The following is a 26,454-nucleotide window of genomic DNA, read 5'->3' on the forward strand; positions in this document are numbered from 1 at the left end:
AGCTGTACTCATGAATTTTTGAGGCTCTCAGGTGCCTCTTGAGGGCTGGAGGGAAGGAGGGCCAAGGGAGGGCAGGCGGTGTGGGAGCCGGAGGGGCAGAACAGGGAGCGGCCCCGGCCCTGCGCAGTTGTCTCGTCTCTCTTATTCTAGTAGACTTCTCATCAGGATGAATGTGCTCTGAAATATTTATTGCCCTGTTTAAATATTCATCGCTGCAAAGGCAGCGCAGCCTGATGGCAGCAGCAGAGCCTCAAGGGACAGGGGCTGCAGCAGTCCCTGGCATTTCCTTTCAGTAATATGATAAAAATATATTTAAAAAAAAAATTCGGGCATTCCCCCACTGCAAGATTGACAGGAGCAGTCAGGCGTACGTCTCAGTGTTTCCTCTTCGTGCCAGAGACTTGTGTTTGCTCTCAGGCTCGTATGCCGGGGTGCTGCTCTTGGTTGCCAGATGCTAATGGTTTTTTTCCAGGCCTGTATCCTGGAGCGAGCGGCTTTGTTTAGCCTGACACTGTATGCGTGAAAGGGGATGTACAGAAGGGGAGACCGACTGGCTGAAAGGGTTTAAGTTGTGTGTAGCCTGTTCTCTTGTCTTTCTTTAGGTGTGAGCAGACAAACGGGGCGGGGGGGGGGGGGGTGCAGGGGGCGGGAGGGGGGAAGGACAGGACCTTCAATGCACTTTGCTGTGGAAGGTGGAGTTCTGCTGGGAATTAGAGAGAGATAAATTTCACGGGAACTCAGGCAGTAACTTATTAATGGAGGTGCAGATGCTGACAGGCATGCCACCAAAATGAGATGCTCTTATATCAATTTAGCTTTTAAGGTTTATCGATTTAGTTTCAATAAAATAGAGCAATTTAAAAGGGGGGCTACCAGCAATACACAATAGTTTAATATGAATATTTGGTATATCGCCATTGTTAAAGCCACACATGTTTTATGTGACCAAGACACTGATGCGGTGGTGACAAGGGAGAGCAGCATGCATCCAAAGACAATGCTGAGCATGGGGGCAACGGGAGCTGAGCTGACGACACCCAGCCCAGGAGGAGCCATCTGAAAGGTGGTCAGATATGCTACTGACCTCGAGCTTCACCTTTGAGCCGTGCAGGTGGCCTGTGTAGGGGAAAAGTCTATGCTGGTTCGTGGTTACAGCAGGAATTTGGTAAACATATATTAGGTGGAAGGCCTGGGGGAAGAGGCTTTAAAAGGATTTTATAACAAAGGGGAAATCTTTCCTGAGATATTTGACAAATTCACTGTGTATAAACCACCTTTATACTCTCTACATACCTTACTCTAAAAGGTAAGCGTAAGTGAAGCAGGTAGTAGCAATACATGCTGAACATCCACGTAACCTCTTGTCCTGGGATGAAGCAGCTTTTAGGTGCATTTTCCAATTGCGCTTAACGTAGCGTAACTGTGGGCTGCTGTGAGAAGAATAGTCCCCTTCGTCTCCATGCCCTGGCCATATGTTCAGCCTCCTCACTGCTTTGGGCATCGTGCTTAGGCAGATATAAAGCGAGACAGTTCAGTTTATGACCAAACAGAGCACTATTGTTTGGATTAATTTTCTGGCTATGGCTGTGGCATGACTAGATCTCACAACAGCTGGGGAGGGAAGCAGAGCCACTGCTTCTGAGGCCGTTTGGTAGTTTATCATTTTAGGTGGTACACGAAACTGCACCTGTACTTCTCAATAGCTTGTTCCTTTTTGTAAGGTGAAGTCATTTTACTTATAAATGTGTCTGCTGTTTAATCTGCTTTAATTTGTGTGCCTCGACTTCCACCAGCTCTTAACTGTCCAGAATATTGTTCTATGGATCTAGCTTTAGATCATCTCTTCTGGCCGTATGTGCATTGTAGGCCATTGTGTCTCACTCAAGTACCTCTGTTTTAAGTGGTGTAATGTTTCCCGCACGAAGGCATGAAGAGATGGAAAGGACTCGGTCCTTCTCACCAGCGGACTTAATGACTGTCATTTAGAAATCAGTAAACAAAATAAAATGGTGTCTTTTACCAGAGCAGAATTTATCTGACTTAGCTTCTGGCTATTGGTTTTCTTGATGCCTTTGTTCATTAGATTAAATATTATTAGTGCCTCCTCCCCCCATTAATATACTTTCACAAAGTAATCAGTTGCCACTTACTTTATTATTTTTTTTAATTATAAGAAAAATGGGTTGGGCTTTTCAAGTTTTTCACTGTATAGCCATGTGGCTTTTTCTAATGTTGTGGTTATTTTTGCGGCTCTTTCGTATTCCCTCATGAGTTTTTTTTATTTGCTTTTTAAAATTAGTATGTGGAAGCACGTGTCTTACTTTTCATCTGGCTGAGGCCACATACCAAAGCAGCAATTCTTCCCACATCCTACTTGTTGGTAATATATCCAGACAACTGTAGTCACTCTTTGTACCAGGCTGCTGCACTAGTGAGTTGCTTCCCCATCACCCTCTGCTCCTTTCCAGAAACTCAGCTTTCCAGGACACACAGTGGAGGCTTCCTTGAAAATGGAAAACTCCTTTTGGAACAAATGAGTGTCAGGAGATAGGAGAATGCATTGCTGGAATGGAAAGTAACTGTGGGAAGACATCTGCGTTTTTAAACCATCAAATTTCTGTTCTCAAGTGTGTGCCAAGTCAGTCACAGATTTCCTCCTCCTTGCACCCTGAGAGCCTCTTGATGGAATATCGTTGCTGTGTTACTGAGTCCTGACACTTGAGTCACGGATGAGTCCCGTTTACCTCGGCTGGGGCTGCGTGCATCTCGTCCCTTATCTTCTGTACTGAATTCTGACCCTACCCACGATAGGCTAGCGGCAGCAAAAATGTCCCTAAGCAGTTTAGCTGCTTGCATTTAAAAAAAAAAAAGAGCCTCAGGAGGAGCTCTGGTTTTGTGTTTAAGTATGCTGTATATGTCTCGTCCCCCACCTTTGCTCCACAGTCACGTCTGAACGCGTGGCTCCTCGTTACGGTTTCTGCCAGCTCTGCAGTTCTTTCTGAGGCATTCAGCGTTCTGCAATTGATTCCAGATGTGCTCTCCCCTTACCAGCGCTTTCTCCCTTCTTCCTCCTGCACTGGCAGGGGATGCAGGGCTGCTTTTTCCCTGAGAGGTTCTGGAATTAGTGGAGGCAGGGAGGAGGACTTTCCTGCTGGCCACTGTAATCAGGAGAATTGAAGGGGCCCATGTAAGTGCTGTATAAATGAAGCTGCCTGTTGAGGCTTTGAGGTTTGTTTGTCTTCCAGGAGCCAAGTCAGCTCCAAGCAGCACCTCTGCACAACTCTGTACCATCTCTTGCTTATTCCCCTCACAGGAGAGGAGGAGACAGGGAAGCCTAATGCCAAAAGCATTCTTCAAAATCCGTCCTAGAAGAGTGCTGGATATAGAGAGAGATCTGGAAGAGTCTGTTACAGATAGCTGTGTCACATAGCGAGGGCTTTGAAAAATTCCTCTGACTAAAGTAGATACAGATCTTTCTAAGGGGCTGAATGAGCTTCATGAGGATTTAAACATTCAGGAAAGCAGTTTGAATTCTTGAGGTTGCAGGAATAACTCTCCACACTCGCTGAGATTTGGTGATGTGCTTGCAGATACAGGGCGATAGTCCATTCGCAGAGCAGGGCTGCAGGATGAAAAATCGCTTATCAGTCTGGCTCAGGTACCTGATTGGGGTTGGAGAAGCAGATACTGGTTTTTAGAATATGATGTCACCTGGAGAGCTACAGTTTTTCTTGAAACAAAGCCATCTGAAGTAAGCAATCTGATTGCAGAATTAGCTGAGGTGACAGTAGCTGTGGCACTACCCTGACAGCCTGGTCAAGAGTTGCCATGGGACCAGGTGGCATTTTCTTCCCTGTTGTATTTCCATATTCTGCAGCCCTTTTTTACTGAGCAGCACCGGGAACCGTGGTATAGCGGTCAGGAGTAAGGCAGAAAAACAATACAGGCAGGTCCTCTGTGCCATTTTTAGTTGTGTATGTGAGTGCCCAGGTACCCTGATGTAAGTGTGGACCACTCCTGAAAGAGCAGTTACTGCTCCTTCCCCACCACTGGCCTCTGGTTCCTGCTGCCTCCCTGCATGAGGATCCACAATCATGCAACTGTGAGTGTGATTGGTTTGCTAATCCGCTGAAAAACTAATCGCGGTTAGCTTGGATTAAACATTCGTGACACATCTGCAGCACACTCTTAGCTATGATTCATCATAAGATGAAACTTAACCCTCTTTAACCAACAGTAAAGTAACCTCAGTAGTGTGGGAGATGCTTCTGCTGCTCTGGGTGCCCACTGGACTAACGTATGACTAGATTAATATTTTGAGGCTGTATTTTCATACTGATTTGTTGAAAGCTAGTCGTCTTATGGAATTTTTTTTTCCCCAAGAATGTTTGACTATGAATGTAAGTGGAAAATATCCACTTGGAATGTTACAGAGGTGGGAAGAACATAGCCAGGGTAGGTGCTAAAGGACCCATCTGGAACAAAAAAAATGGAGCCTGAGCCTTTCTCTTACTCACTGGCTTTGCTGCTGAGGACATATCTGTCCTGGTGACTTTTTCCTTTGTTCTACACCCCCACTCCCTTCTCCCCAATAATTATCAGAGGTAGTTTCATTCCTAATATGGAATGGAAACAGATGTTGAGACCTTGATGTCGTCTCTTGAAGCACAATTCTCTCTAATCAGCCCCAGAGAGCGTGAATTGATTGAAAGCATTTGTTGGGACGCGTTTGTGCCAGTAACATTTAACTTTTTTTTTTTTTTTTTTTTTGAACGAGGAGTCATGTAGATTTCAGGAGCAGAAAATCAGTGCTTTTCTAAAAAATCTGGAAGGTATGTGTCAGGCTGGTAAGTAGACGTGGCTCTGGGCCTTATTAATGTTGTGTAACTCTAAGGCTTTGCCTATATTCAACAGGAAGCTTCTTCACAGGTTACCCAGGAGCTTCTTAATTAAGCGTGTACGTATTCAGCACCAAAAGCCTCTATCCCTGTGCACTGGGATAGAGCAAAAGTTGACCATTACTGGAAATGACAGCATGGGGATGAGTGAGTGCTTCCTGTGTATAACAGTAAGATAAGACTATAGTTTTCTTTCATCCTTTCCTACGAAAGAGGAGCTTGAATTTCTTCTCTGTAAAGTTCTTAAATGCATTTTAAAAAGACAAAAAGAAAGGCCAGCTGTTTTATTTTACAGGACAGTTTTTGGTGGCCTGGAATGATAGAGTGCGTATTGGAAGATAACATGTTCTTTCCTTGCTTTACATATCTAGGAGAAGGAAGGGCAAGATTAGATAATCTAGTGCAAGCTTGCACCAGGAAGTTGAAGAAAACGTGCCTTTAAAAGGTTAGCTAGGTGTGAGCTTGAATGCAGGCTTTTTTTTTTTCTTTTTTTTTTCCCCTTTTTTCTTTCTTGCTTTCTTTCTTTCTCTGTTCTGGTGGAAGATTAGCTTAATTAAGCTTATTTAACCCAATATAAAAAACATTTCCTAAAATGACTGCATCCAATCTAAATTGAAAGAATGCTTACATATAAACTTCTCTACATTTCAACAAAACTAACATAAAACTCCACCAAATGTTTGCAAAACTACCTATAGGTAGAGTGCTGCTTTTTGGAGGATTCAGGAGGAATTGCCCTTGTGCCCATGGCAGTAGAATCAAGATCCAGCATCCTTTTCTGTTACCTCAGTATATCATACATCAAATGAAGATCAAGCTGCAGATGTGCACATGAAATACAAACCCCCTTATTATTGTGATCCTCTTCAAGGTGTTTTATGATCAACCCACATCAAGAAAAAGTGGGTTGATTTTATCAGTCTGGGTCGCCAGACAGACAGACCCGCCAGTCTCCCTCTCTGGAGTAACAGAAATGCCTTTGTAGTACGGACCGTGGGTGTCAGGTTAGGGTCACGCACCCCTCTGAATGCTGGAAAAGATTTGTACAGAGATGGAGAAGGAGAAGATGACTATATCCTTTGTATATGCTTTTCATATCCAAACTTCCTTTCAATAGGCTTTTTACCACCTCTTCCCGTTCAGAAACTAATTAGTAATGAAATGACCATGATGTAGTAAGTGTTAGTACTGCATTTTGGGGTAAAGAGCTTGTATGATGTTGGTGGGCACGTGCAGGGTTCGCATGGTCAAGTCACTATTTTGGCATGACTGGGGAGTTGGAGAGCCATCACTTCACCATCCTGTACATCACTTTGGCTTGTGTTTGAGAGTGTGACCCTAAAGAGCAAAAGCACAATTTTGGAAATCGAGGTTTAGTTTCCATGTGCCCCGAGAGCTACCAGTGCAGGTTGGGGTTTCTCTCTGGTGTAACGCCCCAGCCTGTGGTTTTCTGGAAGGGATAATGCTGGAGTTACTGGCAGGTCTTGCAGCGTCCCTCACGCTGCTTTGTATCCACTCCCATTTGCGAAGAAATTGCTTGCTGGTACGTTTGTTATCCTCAGGGGGTGAATTCTGGGACTGCCTGGGGAGAGGGTTAATGCATGCCGGAGACTGTGGCTCCCCGGCAGCCTGAGCTCATCGAAGTGCTGGTGCCCATGGCTCTTCCGTCCCCGGCTTCTTCACTCCCTCTCCTTTCTGGCTCCGATTCTCCTCCAACTCATTGCCAAGCCATTTCAGCACTCTCAACTGGGAACAAAACTAACCTGACAATAAAAAACGAGTCGTATTTTTTTCCTGGGATATGTGCTGAAACGACTCAGCAGAGGGCAGACAGAGCGCCGCGGCTGACAGGGGAGCGAGGACAGGAGCACAGAGCTGGAGGTGGGACGGCAGCAGCTCCGGCCGGAGCCCTGCTGGAGCTGCAACCGGAGCGAAGCAACCGGGGCTTCTGGGAGGGGAGGCTGTGTTGGGAAGGGACTGGGAAGATAGAGTCTGCTCCAGCAACCCTGACTTCTTGTGCTCAGCCATGAGAAGGGAGAAAAAAACCCAGCCCATGTTCTTTGTTATTATTGTTTTGCTCCTGTGGCAGCAGGGCTGTGTGGTAGGCCCTTCCTCTCTCGTCTGCATACAACCGAGGAGCAATCCTTGGAGCCACGTGTCATGTTTGCCTCCCGGACAGGAGGCTGTGACCTGCGTTGGAGGAGGGACGGTGCAGTCCCCGCGTCCCCCTTGCTCACAAGGATCCCTTTCATGTGGAGAGCTGAGGGCGGGCAGCAGCTCCAGGTTGAATGGTTGCGCCAGGCTCTTCAGAATCGAGCTACAAACGTTTTTGCTGTTTACGAAAGGGATTAGGTTAGTGCAGAGAGCAAACAGTCGTAGCCCGGAACAGGCTGGTCTTCACAGACAGGTTAATTGCCGTCCGTTAGCTGCAAGTCAGTGGCTTCAAGGTTTCACAGAATGAGTTCAGCAAAGGCATGCCTATTAGAAACCCCATGCCGCTAACAGGCATGTACTCACATCTATCCCAACGATTTGGGGGTTACCAGAGTTGAAAGGCGTATTTAAGAGATTATTTGATGTTTATATGCTGTAGTGTTTCTCTGCACCTTTCTCTGGTCCTTATGACTCGCGGTAGGGTTTTGGACAGCACAGACTTTTTACCTTGTGGCGGTTTGTGTGGAAATGTCTATACAGAAATTGTACCTGTTTAGCTTTAGTAGGATTATAATTTTTATTTGGTTGGTTATGCTTTAATATCTATGCATATTATGGCATACCAATACAGAAGGGATCTGGAGCTGCATTGCTGTAAGGCCCCTTTCATATCCCTATAATTACACCCGTTTCTCTAACGAGCAAAACAAAACCAGCCCTTCACAAAATAGACTGACAGTTTTATGGAAGTAGGAGGCCTTTGTGTGCGTTTCTGGTGTTCGCTTTTGGCATTCCAGTGCCGTGATCTTGGATCACCACCTGCTGTCTGCTGAAAGAATTCATCCAATGTCGCATTTGCTTGAACCGTGTTGCTCCTTGTTGAAATGTCGTCCCCAGCTCCCACCCTACTGCAAGGTACGGCTACGTGCGATTACTTAATCTTCCTCCGCTTAGCTTGGAGCTACAAAGTTTGTTAATTAAGTTAAAGCGGTGTAAACTCTTAGAAATTTGTCCCCATTAGGGATTTAAATGGTTTTAAAATAGAGGGGGGTAGATTTAGATTAGAAATTAGGAAAAAATTTTTTACGATGCGAGTTATAGAACACTGGAACAGGTTGCCCAGAAAGGTGGTGGAGGCCCCATCTCTGGAAACGTTCAAGGCCAGGCTGGATGAGGCTCTGAGCAACCTGACCTAGTCAGGGATGTCCCTGCTCCTTGCAGGGGGGTTGGACTAGATGACCTTTGAAGGTCCCTTCCAACCCTAACCATTCTATGATTCTATGATTTTTTCACTGGCTTAGTTCATTTGGTTTTTAAACAAAATGTGGGATGAGTTTGGACTGAGCTGCGTGGGCAAAACCCTGACCTAAGGAAGGAAGTTGGCACCTGCGAGGACGTGGCTGGACCTTTGTAGGGCTGAGAACAGGGGCCTGAAAGGGGAGCCCAGGTGGGTATCCCTCTTGTGCCCTGAGAGCTTCAGTGCTGATGAATAAGATGTCAATATTTTGCAAGAGGGGAGCTGCTTTGAATTCCTGCCTGATGCGGATGAGTGATTTTTGTGGGAGCAGGGCAACAGAATGAGTAGAAAACATAGGAATTGCTGATTTTATTTGAACTATAGGTTACTATATATTGTACTGAAGTGTCTTCCTTGTCTTCCTTTTTTTAAGGACCGTATGTTGATTATACTGAGCTCCATTTGCACTGAACAGCCTTTTCCAGTTTGGTGAGCATGGGGTGGCAGCTAGCCTGGTGGGTGCATGGCAGCACAAACTCATGGAGGGAATCAGTTAACCTGGAACTGCTGAAATTATTCCTGCAGACAAGTGTCCTTCAAACTCCCCTCCTGGAGACTGCTAGCCACCCTGCATTGTGGCTGAGAGAGATGTCTGCTCTGAGCATTAGTTAGATTTGTTTCATGCCATCACACAAGTTGAAGATGGCAAGAGTTTTTGTGGGGAGCTGCAGCTGGGCTTTCCTAGTCCTGTGACAGCACCCTTGCATCTCTTCGGGGATGGTGTCTGCCCTTCAGTGTATCCATCTCAGTCTGTCCTTGCGTTTGAGTCAAAATTTAAGGGAATTCCATGAGCTAAAACAGGCAAGACTGGCAATACAGTGAGGTATGTTGTCAAGATTGGGTAGGCAAAATACTTCCAGTTGAGCCTCTCCTCCTACGTAAGTGCCTTCACCAGGAAGTCTGGGGGTTTCTCCATGTGCTTTGTACCTCCTGAGAAGTGGGAAAAGCAATGTCTCTGACTGCAGGATTTTCCTGGTGAGTTACAAGTAGGGAAAGGAGTTCAGGCTTTATCTTTGAAGATAAATGGGATTTTTTTTTTTTTTTAGTGTGTGTTAGTTCTTGACAATATGAAGTGTTGTGTAAATGTTGAAATTTGGTAGAATAACAGAAGAGGTAGAATCTCCTTTGTGCTTGGAGAATATCAGTATGCCGTGAAACCTGCAGAGATCTCATCAGGAGTCCTTTTCTATAGACACTAGTGGAAATAGAAGAAGAGTAATTCTAAAGATTCAAAGGAAATTAAAATTACAAACAAAAAATCAGACGGGAAATGTGTACATAATCATATCAAGGGAAAAATAATTTGAGATACAGATACTCTGTGGGATGATGAAACCTGGACAAGCATAATGGTGATAGATCTGCAGATAACCTGCGACTTTCAGGATACATTTGTAATGAAAGAGAATTTTTGCATCTTAGTGTGATTAGGGGTAGAGGGGGAGAGAAAGTGACAATGATGTTAAAAACATTTCATTCTGCACCAGAAATCCCTTATTTGAAAAATCTTTGGAAGGTCAGAGAGAAGTAATAAATAAAGTTACCAGGATATTTTAGCTTGCGAAGTGTGATTAAGCTCAAAATAAATATGTATTATCAAAACATCACACGCAATAGAGGAGAGAGCAAGCATTTTTCATCCTTCAAACATCTGTAGATAATTGAAGAAAGGAGAGAAAATATTTTAAAGGTTGAAATGCATTTCAACTAGAAGGAACGGTATTAACTGAGGAGTAAAAATGTTGAAAATAAGATTATGTAAGGTTTATGGGCTGGCATTCTAAGTAGTCTAAGAGTGAGTCTGTGGAGTATGTCCTTTGGGGAGCAGCCCTGTGCTGTTGAGAAGACAGAAGATGGCAGAATAGGTTTTGTTTGTGACTAATTAGCATTCTCTTCCTCCTATCTGGGGTACTACCGGCTCGTAAATCTAGTTTGTTCTAAGAAAATTGGAAATAGTTGCTGCTACTGCATCTTTCCTGGAGTTACCCTACCAATTTTTGAAATCTTAAAAGAAGAAGAAGAAATCAGTTTCATACTTAGCTCCTATTTTAAACACAAGAAATGGGCAGACAACATGGGCTGTATGGAAGCGCACGGATAATTTGCTATAATGAAATCTTGTAAGCAAAAGAGCTTGAAAAGGAGATGGCAGTCTGTGGATGGAGTGGAGCTGTCATGACAAGTACTCTGAGTGGGTGAGCGACGGGGTTGCTGACGCCTGGTCTGCAGTGGGATACCCGTCCTTCAGCCTCTCCTCCCTCGCGTTTGTCCAGCTCGCCCTGCAGATCTCGGTGGTGGTTCGGATTGAGTCAGAAGCTCCTCGCTTTGAAGCTGAGAACTGCAAAGGAGTGAGTAAAAGTGGAAGGCTGATGGAGCTGCCCTCCTTTTGGGAGGGGAAGAAAGCCACCCTGTCCTGCTTTCAGAAAATGTGCTTGGTGTGTGAAAAACCTCCGCAGAGCTGCTAGCACGCGACACAGGGCTGCAACTGCTCGAGGGAGTGTGCAAGGAACTGAGCGCTGGTCGTGGCTTCAACGCTTGCCTGAATAATTTTTTTTTTTTTTTTTCTTTCCTCTCAGATAAGGCTGCGGAGTTTTGTGTTTCTGCAGGCAGCAAGGCTTTGCGGCGGCTGGGCTTTGGTTAATGAAACCGTGCGTTGTTCGGCACGGGCCAAGGCTGCGGCTCAGCTCCGCTAAGTGGTATTGAATGCCCTTCCCTCTCCTTCTCCCCGGCTGCGGGAGTGCCTGGCCACGTGGCCCTCAGGGGAGGGAGAGCAGATAGACTAATGTCAGAGCAAATTTGGGATTCAGCCAGTGTCTGAATGACCCGGTGCCGGCTGGAGGTGTGCTGCATTTATCATTGTTTCCTCCGCCCGGAAGGGAAAGCTGCAGGTAGGCTGATAAAGGGACTGAAAGGTTTGTCCGGCTTCACTGGAGGTCTGTCAGGCCCTGCACGCTCTCTGCTGAAAGGCTGCTTGGTAATTCCCACTCTGCCTTTCCTACCCGCAGGATAAGGTCTGCTTCGCTCTTACTCCGTTGATTTAAGCGTGCCGGTGTCAGAATAGGCTCGAGCACCTCCGGGCTTTGTGGGGGAGGACCCAGGGCTGGAACAGCAGCCAAAATTTAAAATCAGGATTAGTCTGTTGACACACACATAAATCAAACAACCCTCCTATCATAAATCTTTTCTGTGGATTTTTTTTTTTTTTTTTTTTTCCCCCTGCTGCGGCGGTGAAAGCAGTAGGAGCGGTGCAGCAGCCTGGGCTTCCCAGGGTTGGGCTTCAATGTCAAGGCTGTTCTCCTTCGCCCCAGGAGACTGACTGCAGCTCCCTGCTCCCCCCTCGGTGAGATCCCTGCAGTGGCTGCAGGGCTGCACGCTTTCATGTTTGCTTTGGGTGATTTTTCAGACATGGTGGGGTAGGATTTTTATTGTCTCTTGGGAGTTTCTTTTGCATGATCAGTTGTCTTTTCTGAGTCATCTCGTTGGTGTCAACTACATCTAAGGCAGTGCTAAAAGCTGCTAAAAAGTCCTAGCATAGACGTCTCTGTGGGATACCCTAAGCTGAGAGAAGAGTGGGTCATTAATGCCTTGTGTGATGATAGTAATGCTCGGGACTGGGTAAGGGTGAGTGTGCTCTTGGCTTGTGGTCTCAACTCAGTTCCCCACAGCTCTTTGGTGTCTTCTGCACAGCCAGCACGAAGCAAATGGGATGTTCCAGCAACTGATACCTGAGCGCCCATGATCTGTACTCAGTGCTGCCAGAGCAAAGGAGGGGGCTGCTGCACAGATGGATTTTCAAAACTGTACTTTTCTATTACTGTAGCACAGCAGAGAAGTGTTCTCTGAACAACATGATGTGCTTGCTTGTGAGCAAAGCCACGAGAGTCAGGCTGGAGGAGATATGGACCCAGATATGGTAATTTAAGTAAAAGAACCCTGTTCTATCAGTGTTTTCTTCTCTGTTCCAATATTTCAGTGCCTCTTCCTCTTTCCAAAATAATGCCTTACTGTGTGTAGAGCCTTGTGTGAGATTACAGGGGTATGCAAGTTGCAAGCCCTGTAGTTTTTTTTCCATGTGCTACCTGGTAGTGAGAAAGTTGTTCAAAAAATGAAGAAAACTGTCGTGGCTCAGAGGAGCGAGACATGTTCTTTTTGACAGAGAAGGTAATAGAAGACTGCAGTATTATGGTGGCAGTGGGTGGGATATTCACATGAACGTATGTGTGTGTGTGATTCTCAGGCTGATGTTTTGATCCATCTTCTGGAGTATAAAGCTGTTTTCTCATTTTCCCTTTCTTCAGGGTAACCAGGAGCCAGCAGCAACTCCTGATGCAATGGTGCAGCCATTCACCACAATCCCATTTCCGCCACCCCCACAGAACGGAATTCCCACAGAGTATGGGGTGCCACACACTCAGGACTATGCAGGCCAGACCAGCGAGCACAATCTGACGCTCTACGGAAGCACGCAGCCGCATGGAGAGCAGAGCACGAACACGGCCAGCACGCAGAACGGATCTCTTGCAGTAAGTGCAGAGGGTACAGGGCCAAGAGAGCAGCACAGTGCTTTGGGAAAAAGCAGCCATTGATTAGATTGCCGACTGTTTCTTGAGTGTGCAGCAAATCAGCGGTAGACTTGAAAAGGAGAGAACTGTAAACAAAACCTAGCTTCTGACCGTCCATTACTAGGTTCCTGTCTTTCCCCTTATGCATGTTCCCTTCGTAAATAAGTGTCTGCAAAGAGCAGTAGTACTTGGGATCATGGTGTTTTTACCATGGTGGCATTGTCCGAAGACAGTGCTTTACAAAAGCATTAATTACCTTGAGTTAATTGGCGAACGGTTCAAATGAATCTGATGGAGGCAAATTCTGGAATGCTGATGGTACAAAGGATTAGGGTGAGCACATGCATTGTAGGTGTAATCCCAATGTTTTTTCTGTTTTCAGGAAGCTAGTAGGGTAGAAAAATACTTTACTTTGACTTTCTGAAGATGGCAGGGAGCTTCAAGGGACAAGGATAGGAGAGGACCTCTCAGCTACTGGGCATCCATTTGCCAAACAAAGATTTTCACCTTCTTATATTTTTTTGCTTTCTTCTTCCCATGGCCTGGAACTGGCACTGGACAACATGCTGGCAGATTATCCCAGGAAAAGCTTTATCCACCCTTAAGCCACTTGTTAAGACTTAACTTCCTAATAAAGAGCCTTATGGCAAGAGCCTTTGGTGCTCAGGGGTGGATTTAATCTGTTAATGCTTTCAGTTTTACTTGTAGTTGGGTGTTTGGCTCCTAAAGATTATTTCCCCCCCACGTAAGTACTGAGTAAATTCAGTGCCGACGATTGGAAGGACCGATAGTGCCAGCTCAAGTGTGCATGGTTCCTGGTGTGCGCTTCTGCTCCTCTGCAGTGAGCAATGGCTGCATGGTTGACACTGCTGGTTATGACTTTGCTAAGATTATCTTTGAGTTCATCCTAGGAACACCACAGCTTCAGCACAGAATCATAGAATAGTTTGGATTGGAAGGGATCTTTAAAGGTCATCTAGTCCTCTGCAAGGAGCAGGGCAATTCAGAGACAGAGCTTAAAGATAGCGTCTTAAAGAAGAAACAGTACAAACCCTGTAAAGCACATTGATAGTGTGCAAAAGGAACTTCAGGTGTCTTTCCCAGCAAATGCAAATGTGGATGAGAAGAGATCAGGCTGATAAATAAAAGTTAGAGCTGGTGAATGTGCAGAAATGCAAGTCATCATTTTAGTAGCAGATGGTCTGACACCCTTCCAACCCGTAAGATCTGGGCTGCCTATCTCCAGCAAACAGCTATCTTGAGCCCTACCAGTTGGATGGGAGAGTTGGAAATGGGGAATAAAACAGGGCAGTGGCTTTTCCCGTGTATTTTTGCTGTTCCCATGCTTGCCCAGAGCTTAAGAGCGTTTCTTTTTAATGGAAATGATGTGAGCCTTGACCTTGGATGTAAGCTCTTGCCAGCCCTCCTGCTCCTCTTCCATATTAGGAGCCATCTCCACGGCGCTGCAGGGCTGAGCTCTGTGTTTCATCAACGAATGCTGGCTCCGAGGAGCCCACAGTGCGCGGGGTGGTGCGGCACGGGGAGGCTGGCTAGCCTGTGAGGAGGGACTGGGAGCCCATCTGTGCGGGAGGGAGCGTTGCTGGGAGACTGCCGGGAGGCAGTGGTGTTGCCAGGAGGCTGCAGAGGGAGCGTGACGGGTAGGGGTTATCTGAGAAACAGGCTGAATAACATGGAATGCTTGTCCTGGCTGTTGGAAACAGGTGGGCACGTCTGGTCTGACCACTTGACGTGGTTAAAGATGTGTGAGCCGAGCACGCGGAGTCGGGCTCGCACACCGTAGCTAGACAGGAAAGGATGAGGGCACAGATGAGTGTATTGCTGCTGCTGCTATGGCTGGGACTGATCAAACCCAGAGGATCCCAGATGGTGGCACATGAAGAAATCGGGGAGGAGGGGGAGGAAGATGCCTTGGCCAAGGGCCTTTCACATGGCAGGCTTTCATATCCACAGTGTCCTGGATCTTCAGACTCCCTTTATCTTTCTGTCTAGGACTCCTTCTGTGTGAAGTTATTCTAATCCTGTGGGCTGCCTTGGGATGTAATTGCTTGTAACTTTTCTCCTTCTCAGCACATTGATTAATGATGTAGGAACCAGGGGAAGGAAGAAGGCTCAGTAGTTACTCAGGCTAAAGCATGCTGTTAAAGCCCAGCAGAAGAGGCTGGTTATTTCACCTTGAACATCTACAGCTAACGTCAAGCATCTTGTCCATCGCATACACATGTTTGACATACATGTTCAATCCATGTGAAGCAGACTGCCTTGCTTTGAGGCATCTTTTCCTTTCACCATTTTGTTGTCTTGCTCAAACAACAGCACCAACATTAATGGAGCAAAAAGTCGTCGTGGATGATACATGATCCTTCCCTCCCCACTATTGCGACTGACAAGCACAGCTGCTGTCATGTGTGAAGGCGATACCCCAGACTGAACAGCCGGTGGATTTTTTAGCTGCTGACTTGAAGCCTGTGCTCCCATGGGGTAATTCAGAAATTCCTTCAGCCAGACAGATAAGGTCTCTCCTTGCAAGGCCTGTGCTTGGTCCAGTTGGCAGGACAGAGTGAGATAGTGAAAGATGTGCTCAGTCGGTGGGGCTTTCCTGCTTTTCAGGTTGGTAGCCTTTAGGATAATGGCAAAAGTAATTGCACAGAATGTGGAGTGGCTTAAAGGTCTGTCACATAAAGAGGAGTTTCATCTGGTCTGTAAGATGTTGTGCAGCAATGTAATGGGATCCCTAAGACACTAGGGAGGAGCACTTTTCATAGAAACTTGGCAGATTCTGGTGGGCAAGACATTGAGTGATTTGAGATTAGCAGTGGTGATTGAATTAATAGGCAGTCATATGGAAGCCAGAGGTCAAACATCAGCAGTGAACTTAAGTGAAATAGATTTTGAGGGGCAAAGTCCATGCCTTCCTACACAGTGTGAAAGCCCAAGCAAAGGGCAGTGACTAGTTGGTGTCATCAGCTAAGGATGAGCTTGGTTCTGGAGGTCTGAGTGTGGTGGAAAGCATTCAAAGCTCTCTGAGCAGGGGCATGGAAGAGAAATTGGCACAATAGGTGTAATACAAACAGCCTAGTGTTTTGGAATCTTTTTTTATTTTAGGATCAAGCCTCATCTGTGGGGCTTTGTTTTTTGCCTGGCATGTGGGTCTTCATCTCCAAGCATCTGTCCTTTCTCTTGATACTGTCCCAAAGCACAGCTGAAAGACCTGGATTAAAAATAGGCTGAGGTGCCGGACCATATTTGGCCTACTCGGTCTGCCTGTTGCAGCCTGTCTCTTAAACTGTTGATGCTCTGCATTTCACTTCTTATGGTGCTGGGTCGCCTGGTTTCTTCCCCCTTCCCTCTTCTTGGTTTACATTAGTGCACTTATCCCTAATGGAGCCACGCAGCACAGACAGCTGCGAGTGGAGATGCTAATTAGGCTGCAGTACCTCTGGCAGCTGAGCTGATCTAAAGATTCATTGCTGTCAGACAGGAGAGATCTGGCTCCAAGCGCAAACTCCCCCTCCTATTTACTGGCTCTGGCATCCCTTACGTGAGCCACTTTAATTCACTGACCTGGCAGAAAGCTGTCCAATTCTTTTGCTGGGTTAATGAATTAGAGCAGCTCTTGGAGGGATCCAGCAAATGCCGTTGTTGCAAGGTAAGCGTATGGAGTGCGTGGCCAGAAGCCGAGAGCAATTGTCAGCTCGCTGCATCTCCCGGTACTCTACCCGCAGAGGGAAGATTAATCATCCGCTGAACTAAAAAAGCTTGCTTGATAGTAAATGCGATGCACTTAATACTGTGAGCTGATTATTCAACTCATTTCTCTTGTTAATGTCAGAGGGAAGAATTTGTGTGTCTGTATAAATTATGGAATGCAGCTGGAGGTATAGAAGTAGAGGAATAAGTTTATGTAAATTACTTTCATGAAAATGGCAGGTGCCGTCTCCTTGGTGTTACGTTGTCATGAACCAATATAAAACATTATTTAATTACAGAGCATCTTGTCTCTTGGCTTCTTGATGTGCCATACTGAAACATATTTAACTTATCTGCTATACCATAAAGGGATATTGACTTTCTGTTTTCTTAAAGGAGGCACATCTGTGGTGGGGGACCCCTATGTGTGGTGTTCAGAAGCGAGACAGGGGAGCTGCTCTGTCATCTGTCTGTGCCCCATACATCTAGTAAGGGTTTGGAAGGAAGGGAGCCAACAGCACCAAGGGTTCCTCAACTGACTTTGTAACACATGGATGATGTTATAATGATGACTTTCCCTTGGGTATTTCTTGCCTAGTCTGAGATTGCAGAATTTTCCTCTGTAATTATTTTTCATCACTTTAGTAATTAAAGTAATTGCTCATGTGAGGTATTTCAGGTGAAGAGTATGTTTAATGAATATCCTCACTTACCTTTTGATACTGCTGAGCAGGTAGACACGAGGAAGAACTAGCTTCAAATAAGTAGCTAGCTGCTGATTGTTTGGCCACCTCAGCTTGAAAATTGCTGTCTTGAGGTAGCTAACTCTGACATTTAGCATCGGGAATTTGCTTTGAGTATGAGGCAGATTATTTTATTATTTTGAGTGTGAGGCAGATTGTTGTCAGCATTTGTAGAGTTGTGTCTAGTGAGGCAGATTTAAAAATGATTTTGAAAAAGAAATAGGAAATAAATCGGTAAATATCATTATGTTAGAGTATACAGCTGTGGTACTTCTGCGTTATTTCAGAGGTTATAGCAGACCTAGAAGTAGTACAGGGAAGGATAATAGTGATGATGAAAGGGATGTAGCAGGTTCTTTATAAGAAGAAATGAAATCTTCGCTTATGAAAAGAGCTGACAGGAATGAAGGCATATGACGAGTACATAGAATTTTGACTGGTATAGGAAATAAAATAGGGAACTCTCCCATTTTCACTTGCTGGGATGCATGCAGGAAATAATCAGGTGTGACATATTGAAAAAAACAAGCTTTTGTTTCTTGTTTTTTTCCATATAACAAAGAATTTAGCTGTGGAACTCTTGTCCATAAGATTATTTGGAAGTTGTGGGTATAAACAGGCTCAAAAAACTCATTACACTGTTTCATGGGTGATAGATTCATGGTCAGTGACCAGCTACAAGGATGGGAACTGGCTCAGTTTGCTGGAGGCTGGGACACTCTGCTAGAGAAACATTACCAAACATTTGTGCTGTTGTTATGTTCTTCCACAGATGCTCTGTTTGTCTGTTGTCAGAAAGAGGACAGTGGCTGGGACGGATGTTATTCTGTCACTGTGTGGCTGTTCTTTTGCCACTGTCAATGGAGCAGTCCAGGGAGGACCACTAGCTCAGGAAGTCTTGCTGCCTCCTTTACCTTGTCGGGGCATCCCCGTTTTGTGAGGAGTGGGCTGGAACTGCTTCCAGAGGATTTGGCATTGTGACCAGCAGAGCAAGCCTTTCAGGTGGCTTCATTTTACCATTTCACTGAAAGAAAAATTAAAAGAAACATGAAGAAAAAAATCAGCAAAGAGTCCTAGGGGGGGAAAAAAAATATCGCCTAGAGAAACAAAGTAATTTTAAACATTATTACATGGAAAATGTTACCTGACACATCAGAGATGTCTTTGTTGTGCAGGATACGTAACAAAGCTTCCTATGTGCTTTCCTCTGTCAGGTTTGTGCTCTAACTTAAGGTAGAGTGTGTCTTTATTTAATGAGGAAAGTGAACAAATTGACTTAAGCTTGAGTGTGTCTGAAAACAGGTAGCTAACAATCAGAAAAAATATGCCTTGAATTAATCTATATATAGAAAATAGTTAAAAGCCTAGAAGAAGTGTTTGGTTTTTTGGTTTTTTTTTCTTTGATTTTTGGCATACAAAGTGCTTGGGCACATTGTTAATTGTGCCTGTAGTGTAGCCCAGTGATTTTTTTTTTTTTAATATAATACTGCTAGCGTCTCTGAAAAATCAAGGACATGGTTATAATTCTAAAATTACATTTACTGCTGGTGAAAGCTAATTGTTAGCCCTGCAGTCTTCTGTCTGCTAAACGAGTGTAGTCTAAGCAACAGAAGTTCCCATGCCCTTTGCTCTTGGATGTGTAGGACCTACTCCAGTAGAGTGTGGTGGAGCAGGAGAGGGGGTTTATGTCTAGACTCTAATTCTTCACTCCTTTTTTCCACCAAACCTGCTCAGTGGGTATCTATTCATTGGTGGGTGACCGGTTGTTTTGACATGAGTTCTTCACTAGAAGTTGCAGAGATTCTCCCACGTTGTCTACACTCTCCTATGTGGTGGGAAGATTGCCTTCTGCCAGTCATAGCTTTCAGTCCTTGTCTCCACATAGTTCCTTGAGCTCTTGATCCAAACAAGGTTCGGTGTTGTTTTCTTGGTTGGTTGGGGTTTTTGGGGGGGTTTGTTTTTTGGGGTTTTGGTGGTTTTTTTTGTTGTTGTTTTTTTTTTTTTTTTATCCAAGACTGGTCTAGAAGCAGCGGAGCGAGCACAGTCTATCTCTCAGATTTTGTAAGCCACCCAAGACCCCTTTTAAATATAGTTATTAGTTACAGTTTGTATTTTGTAAATATTTTAGTCGCAGTGATTTATGGTTCTTAACCTTATTATGATTCACAACATTTTGGACTGCCTGCTTCCTGGGGGAGAGGAGGGGGGGTTGTTTTTTGCTTTTCTGTAACTTGGACCTGAAGCGGTTCCAGTTCTAGAAGCAAGTGGGAGATGGAAACAGAATGTGCTGGGTATTTATTAATAGTCTCTGTGTTGGCCTGTCGCATTGGTGTTTTGTTTCATCGGGGAGGTAGCCCTCTGTCTGGCCACGCAGATGGAGATCTTCTCAGAGTCTTCTCAGAGCTCAGGTGGCACTGGGAGCATCTGCCTCCCTTCCACCAAGGAGAAATCCGTAGCAATTGCTTGTTCACCAGCTGATTTAGGACAAAAGAGTCTAATCGAGAGGTGGGAAGACAGTTGTAGAGCTGCTCCCAAACCTTTCGGAACACCCTTCTGTTGCTAGGTGTCCTTCTCCCTTTTTACGTGTATACGTGCACATGTATACATCCGTGCTTCTCTTTGCAGCAGCTTCTTCTTAGGGTTTCCTTACTGCTGACGGGTGCGAGGGAGGAGCTGGCTTGGGGGCACAGGCAGCAAGCAGTTAACAGTGAAGCGCATATTGCATGTGTCCTGAACTCTGATGTATTTCTCAGTGACCTTGAGCAGAGCTCAAAGCTTTCGTGTGCAGGCATGAATGACATTATCACCTGCATAAGTACATGTCACGCAGACCGTGCTGTGGAGGTAAGGTGGGTCCGGTGCTGTTTTCAAACGCGGGATCTTTGCCGCAACATGCCTCTGTGCTGCCTGATGACAGGCATTGAGACCTAGGGCATGTGTATTAGCTCCCTTCCGAGCCGAATTGCTGTCCGTAGTGAAGGGAGAGGGCTGGTTCTTGGCTGTGAAGTGTTGACGTGAGATGAGAAGGAAGGAGCTGAAACTCAGTGTGGGGAAGGGGTCAGAATGGGGCGTGGGCGCTGGGTGAAATGTGGGCTTTTATCATCCGGCTTGGTCGGGGTAGTGCTGCTGCCAGTCTCCATTATGTGCTGCCTGAGAACAGGCTCCAGGCCCTTCCTTTCATCTCCTTCCTAATGAATTAAGACAAGGAATAACTATAAAAGGAAGAAAAAAAAAAAAGCAAGATCTGAGGAGACTCTTTCTTTCATTTATGTTGTAGCTGAAAGTGTGGCAGTAGACAAATGTATTGAACTAATGTTATAGTGCCTGAAAGTTCAAATCTTACCTTCGGGCCATGGACAATAGAAACGAGGGAGCCACAGCATCCAGAGAGAGAAGATATTTAATGTTAAGCTACTGCTGAAAAAATCAGGCTATGTGAAAGCCTGAAAAGCATTTGAGGACTCTTAGCGTAGTTAAAAAGTTAAGAGTGGACCAAGATCCCCTGTTCCTTCTATTGTTTCTCCTCTTTGAAGCCTTTGTCTTATTGTACATATCACGTGTGCTGCAAAGTGACTCCTGTGTGGCAGCAGCACTCTGCCATATGCAGGAACAGCTGTGAGTGTTTTTGAGCCGGCCACGCTGTACATGATACACTGCACCCTTGGTAAGAAATGAGTTCTGCCCTCTGCCTGCGAACAAATGGATGGGAGAGGAGTGCAAACGACCTCCCGACTTCCTCGCCTGTGGAAGTGGCAGATCCAGTCCTGTGCAACCTATATTTTGATTTAAAGACTGAAACATTTTTATCATCACTGTTCAGAATATATGCCTTTCCTCATTCATACTGTGGAAGATGCACTGGTGTGTGTGTTGGAGGAGGCACCTGTGCGTGCCTAGGGGTTTGCCCACTTGCAAGTTCCACACAGAGCCATAGAAAACGTGGGATTTGTCAAATTGCATTAGCAGGGCTCCAAAATGAATTGCAGAGATCCCTTTTAGTAGGAGTGTTGATGATTTTGGAGCACTCACTTGCAGGCATTGTGTGTGGTGGTGATGGATGGGCTACCCCTGTGTTTTGTTCTTCTTAGATTTATCCTGCGAAATAAAGGACTCTGATGGAGTCATAAAAATAAAACTACCAAATAGCTTAGTGTGATTTAATTGTAAGCCAGCTGCATTGATTCTTCCCCTAGGGTGCACTCTCTGTGTATTTGGATTTTGTCATACGGGTGAGGATAGAGGAAGAGGAGGAACTTGGGGAGGGGGAGACATCTTTTTTAGATATGATCAACTGGAAGTTTCGGAGGTTGTTCTAGAAAATTTGATGTTTAGGAGGTGGATGAGTCTTAGCCAAATAAAAATGCTTCATCCTGCTAGACTTCTCCTGAGACTTGCATGGCTCTGGGGAGTAGAGATATTTGTAGGTCAGTATCTGCATTCTTCCTATTGCAGCTTAATTTGTATTAACCAGATCAAACGTGTTTTGTGCTGCCTGTGCAACCCTACTAAAATAAAATGGAAAGCTGCCACTGCTTTGCTCAGCATGACAAGACCCCAGTGCTTACTGTTTGCTTGCTCTTGTTAGTGCTGTATAACCAATATACAAGTTCAAGGTCATGTCAGTAAGGGACATTGCTGGCCAGAAGTAGTTCTCTTAATGTTGCCAGTTTAGTTCATCTGTGGAGAGATGTTTCTTTCCAAATGTTAATGAAGTGTTGTATGTTGAATAACGTGCAGAGCAGTAACAAGTCCAGTCAGTGGTTGAGGAGTCAGTGTGGGTAACTCCCCTGAGATCTCTTTCCTCTTTGGTACATAAATTGTGTATTTCAAACAGGGAGAAAAAAAGACTCCAAAACAATAAACCCCTCCCCCTGCCCCCCAGCTCTTAAATCTAGATGTAGGCCCTGTGTGTATTCTTGAAGGTGCCTGAAAAAGACTAACTCTCGCAATTACATGGTCCTTGCTTTCTCGTAGAACTTCTTTTCACTTGATGGATTAAGGAAGAAGTCAGACTGGCATCTAAAGAAATGAAATGACACTTAAAAGTGCATCACACAGGTGGTCAAAGTATGACTGCTAGGAGGCTTAGGCAGGCAGGCAGGACATGGAGTGAGTGGATGGGTGCTTTTTGAATACCTTAGTCTGTCAGTGCTTGCCTTGGAAAGAGAGCAATAAAACAAATCAAGCTGTAGTCTACTTTGTTCTGTAGGTCTGAGTTTTTGAGCTCATTTTTCTGACTAAAATTTTCTATTAAGCCATTTTGCAAAGGGGCCCTGCCTTTATATATGAGTGCTGTGCTCAGATTTTACCACCTCTTAGTCCAAGCCTAACACAAGTGGCTGAGGTTCTCTTCCTTTCCTTTCCCCTGCCCATCATCTCTGTGGGGGTATTAGGTCTCTCCTCTCGCACACTGATTCCTCTGACTTCTTGCTGTGCCTTCTCTGTGCACAAGTACCCCAGCCCACCTCTTGACTTGGCTTTGCTGTACCAGTCAGTGCTTGGGAACGCTGGAACAAATTCCCTTGTTTTAGCTGTGGAATTGCTAACCGAAAGTAGGACTTGGAGTTTCTGTAAGTCTTGCAGTGGAGATGACTGTTTCCTGTCCCTGGGGTGACTTTTAAATGTACGACAAAAGTTAATCAAAGACATCCGTAAGCTTGTTCATATATGGATTTTACAATTTAATTATAGGTTTTCTTTTGGGGTAACGTTTCTCTGAAGGGAGCTTGACAGACCAGATGCCGTTTTGCCTGGGGATGTATTTCTGGTATTGGCCTGGTGAAGAGCTGCCACTTCAGCTGTGGGATTTGATGATTGCATGAACATCCTGCCACATGAGATTAGAGTGGCGGCACTACCTCTCAGCTTCAGGATATGAGAGATCCGCCTCTTCATTAGAGCTTTCATATGGTGGCAGCTGAAGTGAGGAAGAACAGGAGAAAAGAGAGAAGCAATTTAAGAAAACCAAAGGCAAATCTGCTAAGTTAAAAGGCGATCTGAGGGGAGGATGTCTGAGATCTCATTGCTGTTTACTCATGGAAAGGGAGGAGAACAACAATTCAATTGTTAAGCGTTACTGACTTTATCAAAATAATTGTCAAGTGCTAGATACCGCAATTGCAAGTGTAGTACTAATACCTAAAAAGAGGTAGACAAAGCACGTGACAGGAATTTGTGTGGTTTCTATTCATGCACATGCTTTTGTCTTTCTGATTTCAGCAGACAGAAGGAGGGGCACAGACAGATGGACAGCAATCACAGACACAAAGCAGTGAGAATACTGAGAGCAAATCCACTCCAAAACGACTTCATGTGTCTAACATTCCCTTCCGCTTTCGAGATCCTGACCTTCGGCAGATGTTTGGGGTAAGTTACCAACACCTTTTAAGGCATGTCAGATTCTCCTTCCCCACAAGTGAGGCATGTGGTCCTGATGCGTTCATGTGAATGAAAAGCCCTTCCCTCTCAGTTTAGTCAGCACACTATAAAATATTTGCAGGACTAGGACAATTGGTAGCATTTACCTCAGTTGGTAAATACAAGTGAAAACTGTAACTGTGTTGTTCACATCAAGATGTTGAGTATAACCTAACAATTGGTTTGGAAAAAAAAAAAAACAAACAACAATGAAACTTCACCTTACTTCCCAGTAACGACTAGGATTAAACATTGACTTAATATATCCCTTGCAAAGCACTGTTTTTCAGTTGCCTAGAAACTTGTTGAAATATTTGTCTTTCCTCATGATCCACTTATGTGATGAAAAATTGCTGCAAGGAATTGGCCAACTAGTAACTGCCTGTGGAAAAGCTAGTGCAAGTCAGATGGTATTTTACATTGTGTATGATATACGTTCTGTTTCTTTTGACCAAATAGTTTGTCTTCCCTAGTCTTTGTGTGCTATTCATCATTCTCAATTTATAAGCTCTTTGAAGAAGAGTTTGTTCACGCAAGTAGATGGTGACTCATTCCACGTGAATACAGAGATAAATGAGCTAGGTTCTTCGTGGTCTAACCTTTAGGTGAAGTTATCCATGTATCATCATCATGAGGAATATTTGACTTGTTGATATGATGGTAGCATCCTTGGTTGATGGTGTGTTTTAAAGTCTTCAAAAATATTTCTTATTATTTACAAAGTTAACAGTTGCTGCTTGTTTAAGATGCAGTGCAGAGGATTTGAATCAGGAAAGAGCAAAACTGAGGCTCCTCTTGCCACCTTAGGCTTTGAGTGTGTATCTTGGTCCTAACTGCTGTTACGTCTCTTGAGCCATCTGTGTGGGTGTGTACACATACATACGCACACGCACTTTCTCACATGGAGAGTTAGTGTTACAGTATTGTAAATGTATCAGGTTCATGGACTTCAAGCTTAGGCTGCTATAAATGAGGAAATAATTTGACTTATCTGTTCATGGCTTGGACAATACAAAGTGAACAAAATATGCAGAAATGTTAGAAATTTCACCGATAGTCTTCAGCAGGAGTCCCAATTGCTATATATTATAAGAAATCTTTTCTCCTTGTTCTTGAAGCTTTTTGTGTCCATAAGAAGCCATTTTGTGGCTGAGACCAAATGGAGAGGAGTGGTCAAAATCTAGGAGAGCAAGGCTGCTATTCAGAGGGACTTGGCCAGACTGGAGAAATGGGCTGACAGGAATCTTAAGAAAGATACTCAACAAGAGTGATTTTTCAAGCCCTGCATCTAGGAGGGAATAACCCCTGCAGCAGTACAGGCTGGGGGCCAGTTGTCTAGGAAGATGCTCTGCAGTAGAAGATTGGGAGATCCAAATGGACAACAAATCAAACAGAAGCAGCCGTATGCCCTTGCGGCAGAGGTGGCCAACCGCACCCTGGGCTGTGTTAGTGAATAGCCAGCAGGCCCAGGAAAGTGATCCTTTCCGTGTCTTCAGCAGTTGTCGGACGGCATCTGGAGTAGTGTGTCCCGTTTGGGCTCCCCAGTGTAAGAAGTGCACTTCGTCAGAGTGAAATACTGGAGCAAGCCCAGTGGGCACCGCTAAAATGGTCGGGGGGCTGGAGAACATGGCATGTGAGCAGAGTCTGAGACCCGGGCCTGTTCAGCTTTGAGAAGAGAAGGCAGAAGGGGGGGGATATTTTTGTTGTGTGCAGCTACCTGATCAGAGGATACAATAAAGATGTAGCCAGATTATTTTTGGTTGTGTGTAATGATGAGATCAGAGCCAACAAACACAAGTTGGAACATGGGAAATTTCAGTTCAATATTAGGATTATTTTAATTTTTTTTTTAACTGTGAGGGGTGGTTAAATAGTAGAACATGTTGCCCAGAGGGGTTGTGGAACCTCTATCCTTGAAGGAATTTGACTTGTCTGGACACAGTGTGGCCAACCACATCTCGTTAGGCTTGCTTTGAGCAGGAGTTGCACTAAATGACCTGTAGAGGTAGGTCCCAGCCAAAATTACGATTCTGTGATTCTGTTGCAAGAAGCCTGGGGTTTGCTTCCGTATGGTTCTTATATTAGATTGTCACACTCTTGACATCTGTGGGAATGTTTTCAGGGTGAAACTCATCTCCTGACAATCTGTGATTTCTGAGTCTTCAGTCGCCTGTTCTGCTTTTGTGTTTTTTAGCTTGCTTTTTGCTGTTGCAGGGCTGTGCGGTAGGCAGTTCCGTCCGGTTTGGATAAGCCGATTGCTGAAATCACAGCCAGTTCTTGGACCACCTGCTACAATCTGTATTTAGCACGTCCTGCTCTGTGCTACTGCTGCTCCCCTCTCCTGGGAGCTGTATCGCTTACATAAATTGTTCCACGTTGTTGCTGTCCCTTCCCTTGGGACCAGTGCTTGGCTGCTTGATGGCTGGCCCCTTTCACGCTCTTTCACCTTGATGCTGTTCCTCCTTGTGCTCATGGTGTGGAGGACATGGATAAGATGGAAATGACAACAACATCCCTATCCTGGTGACTCTTACATCTGCTTTGCAGATTGAGAGGCTCAGGCAATTTGAATCAGCTGCTGTCCTGAGAAGTGATTTGTAGAAAATGTAGCCTAACTGCTTGCATTATGGTTTCTTGTCCTTTTTTGGGCCCACATGGTGCCGCTTGTTGTACAG

The 26,454-nt window shown here is 45.0% G+C and overlaps 1 protein-coding gene across 7 annotated transcripts in view; it reads left to right on the forward strand.

The window, feature by feature from the left end:
- Positions 1-26,454, forward strand: part of RBFOX2 (RNA binding fox-1 homolog 2) — a 168,682-nt gene that overhangs the window by 99,847 nt on the left and 42,381 nt on the right. For all 7 annotated transcript variants that reach the window (XR_015259224.1, XM_086753629.1, XM_086753658.1 and 4 more), the window contains 2 exons: positions 12,648-12,872; positions 23,582-23,728. Coding sequence is in view for 6 of the 7 variants with exons in the window: in XM_086753629.1 (XP_086609755.1) it covers positions 12,648-12,872; positions 23,582-23,728 (372 nt within the window). In the remaining variant the exon portion in view is untranslated. The remainder of the gene's footprint in view (positions 1-12,647; positions 12,873-23,581; positions 23,729-26,454) is intronic.

Source organism: Chlamydotis macqueenii, chromosome 1 (genome assembly GCF_036417535.1).
Source record: "Chlamydotis macqueenii isolate bChlMac1 chromosome 1, bChlMac1.mat, whole genome shotgun sequence".
NCBI classification, from domain to species: Eukaryota; Metazoa; Chordata; class Aves; order Otidiformes; family Otididae; genus Chlamydotis; species Chlamydotis macqueenii.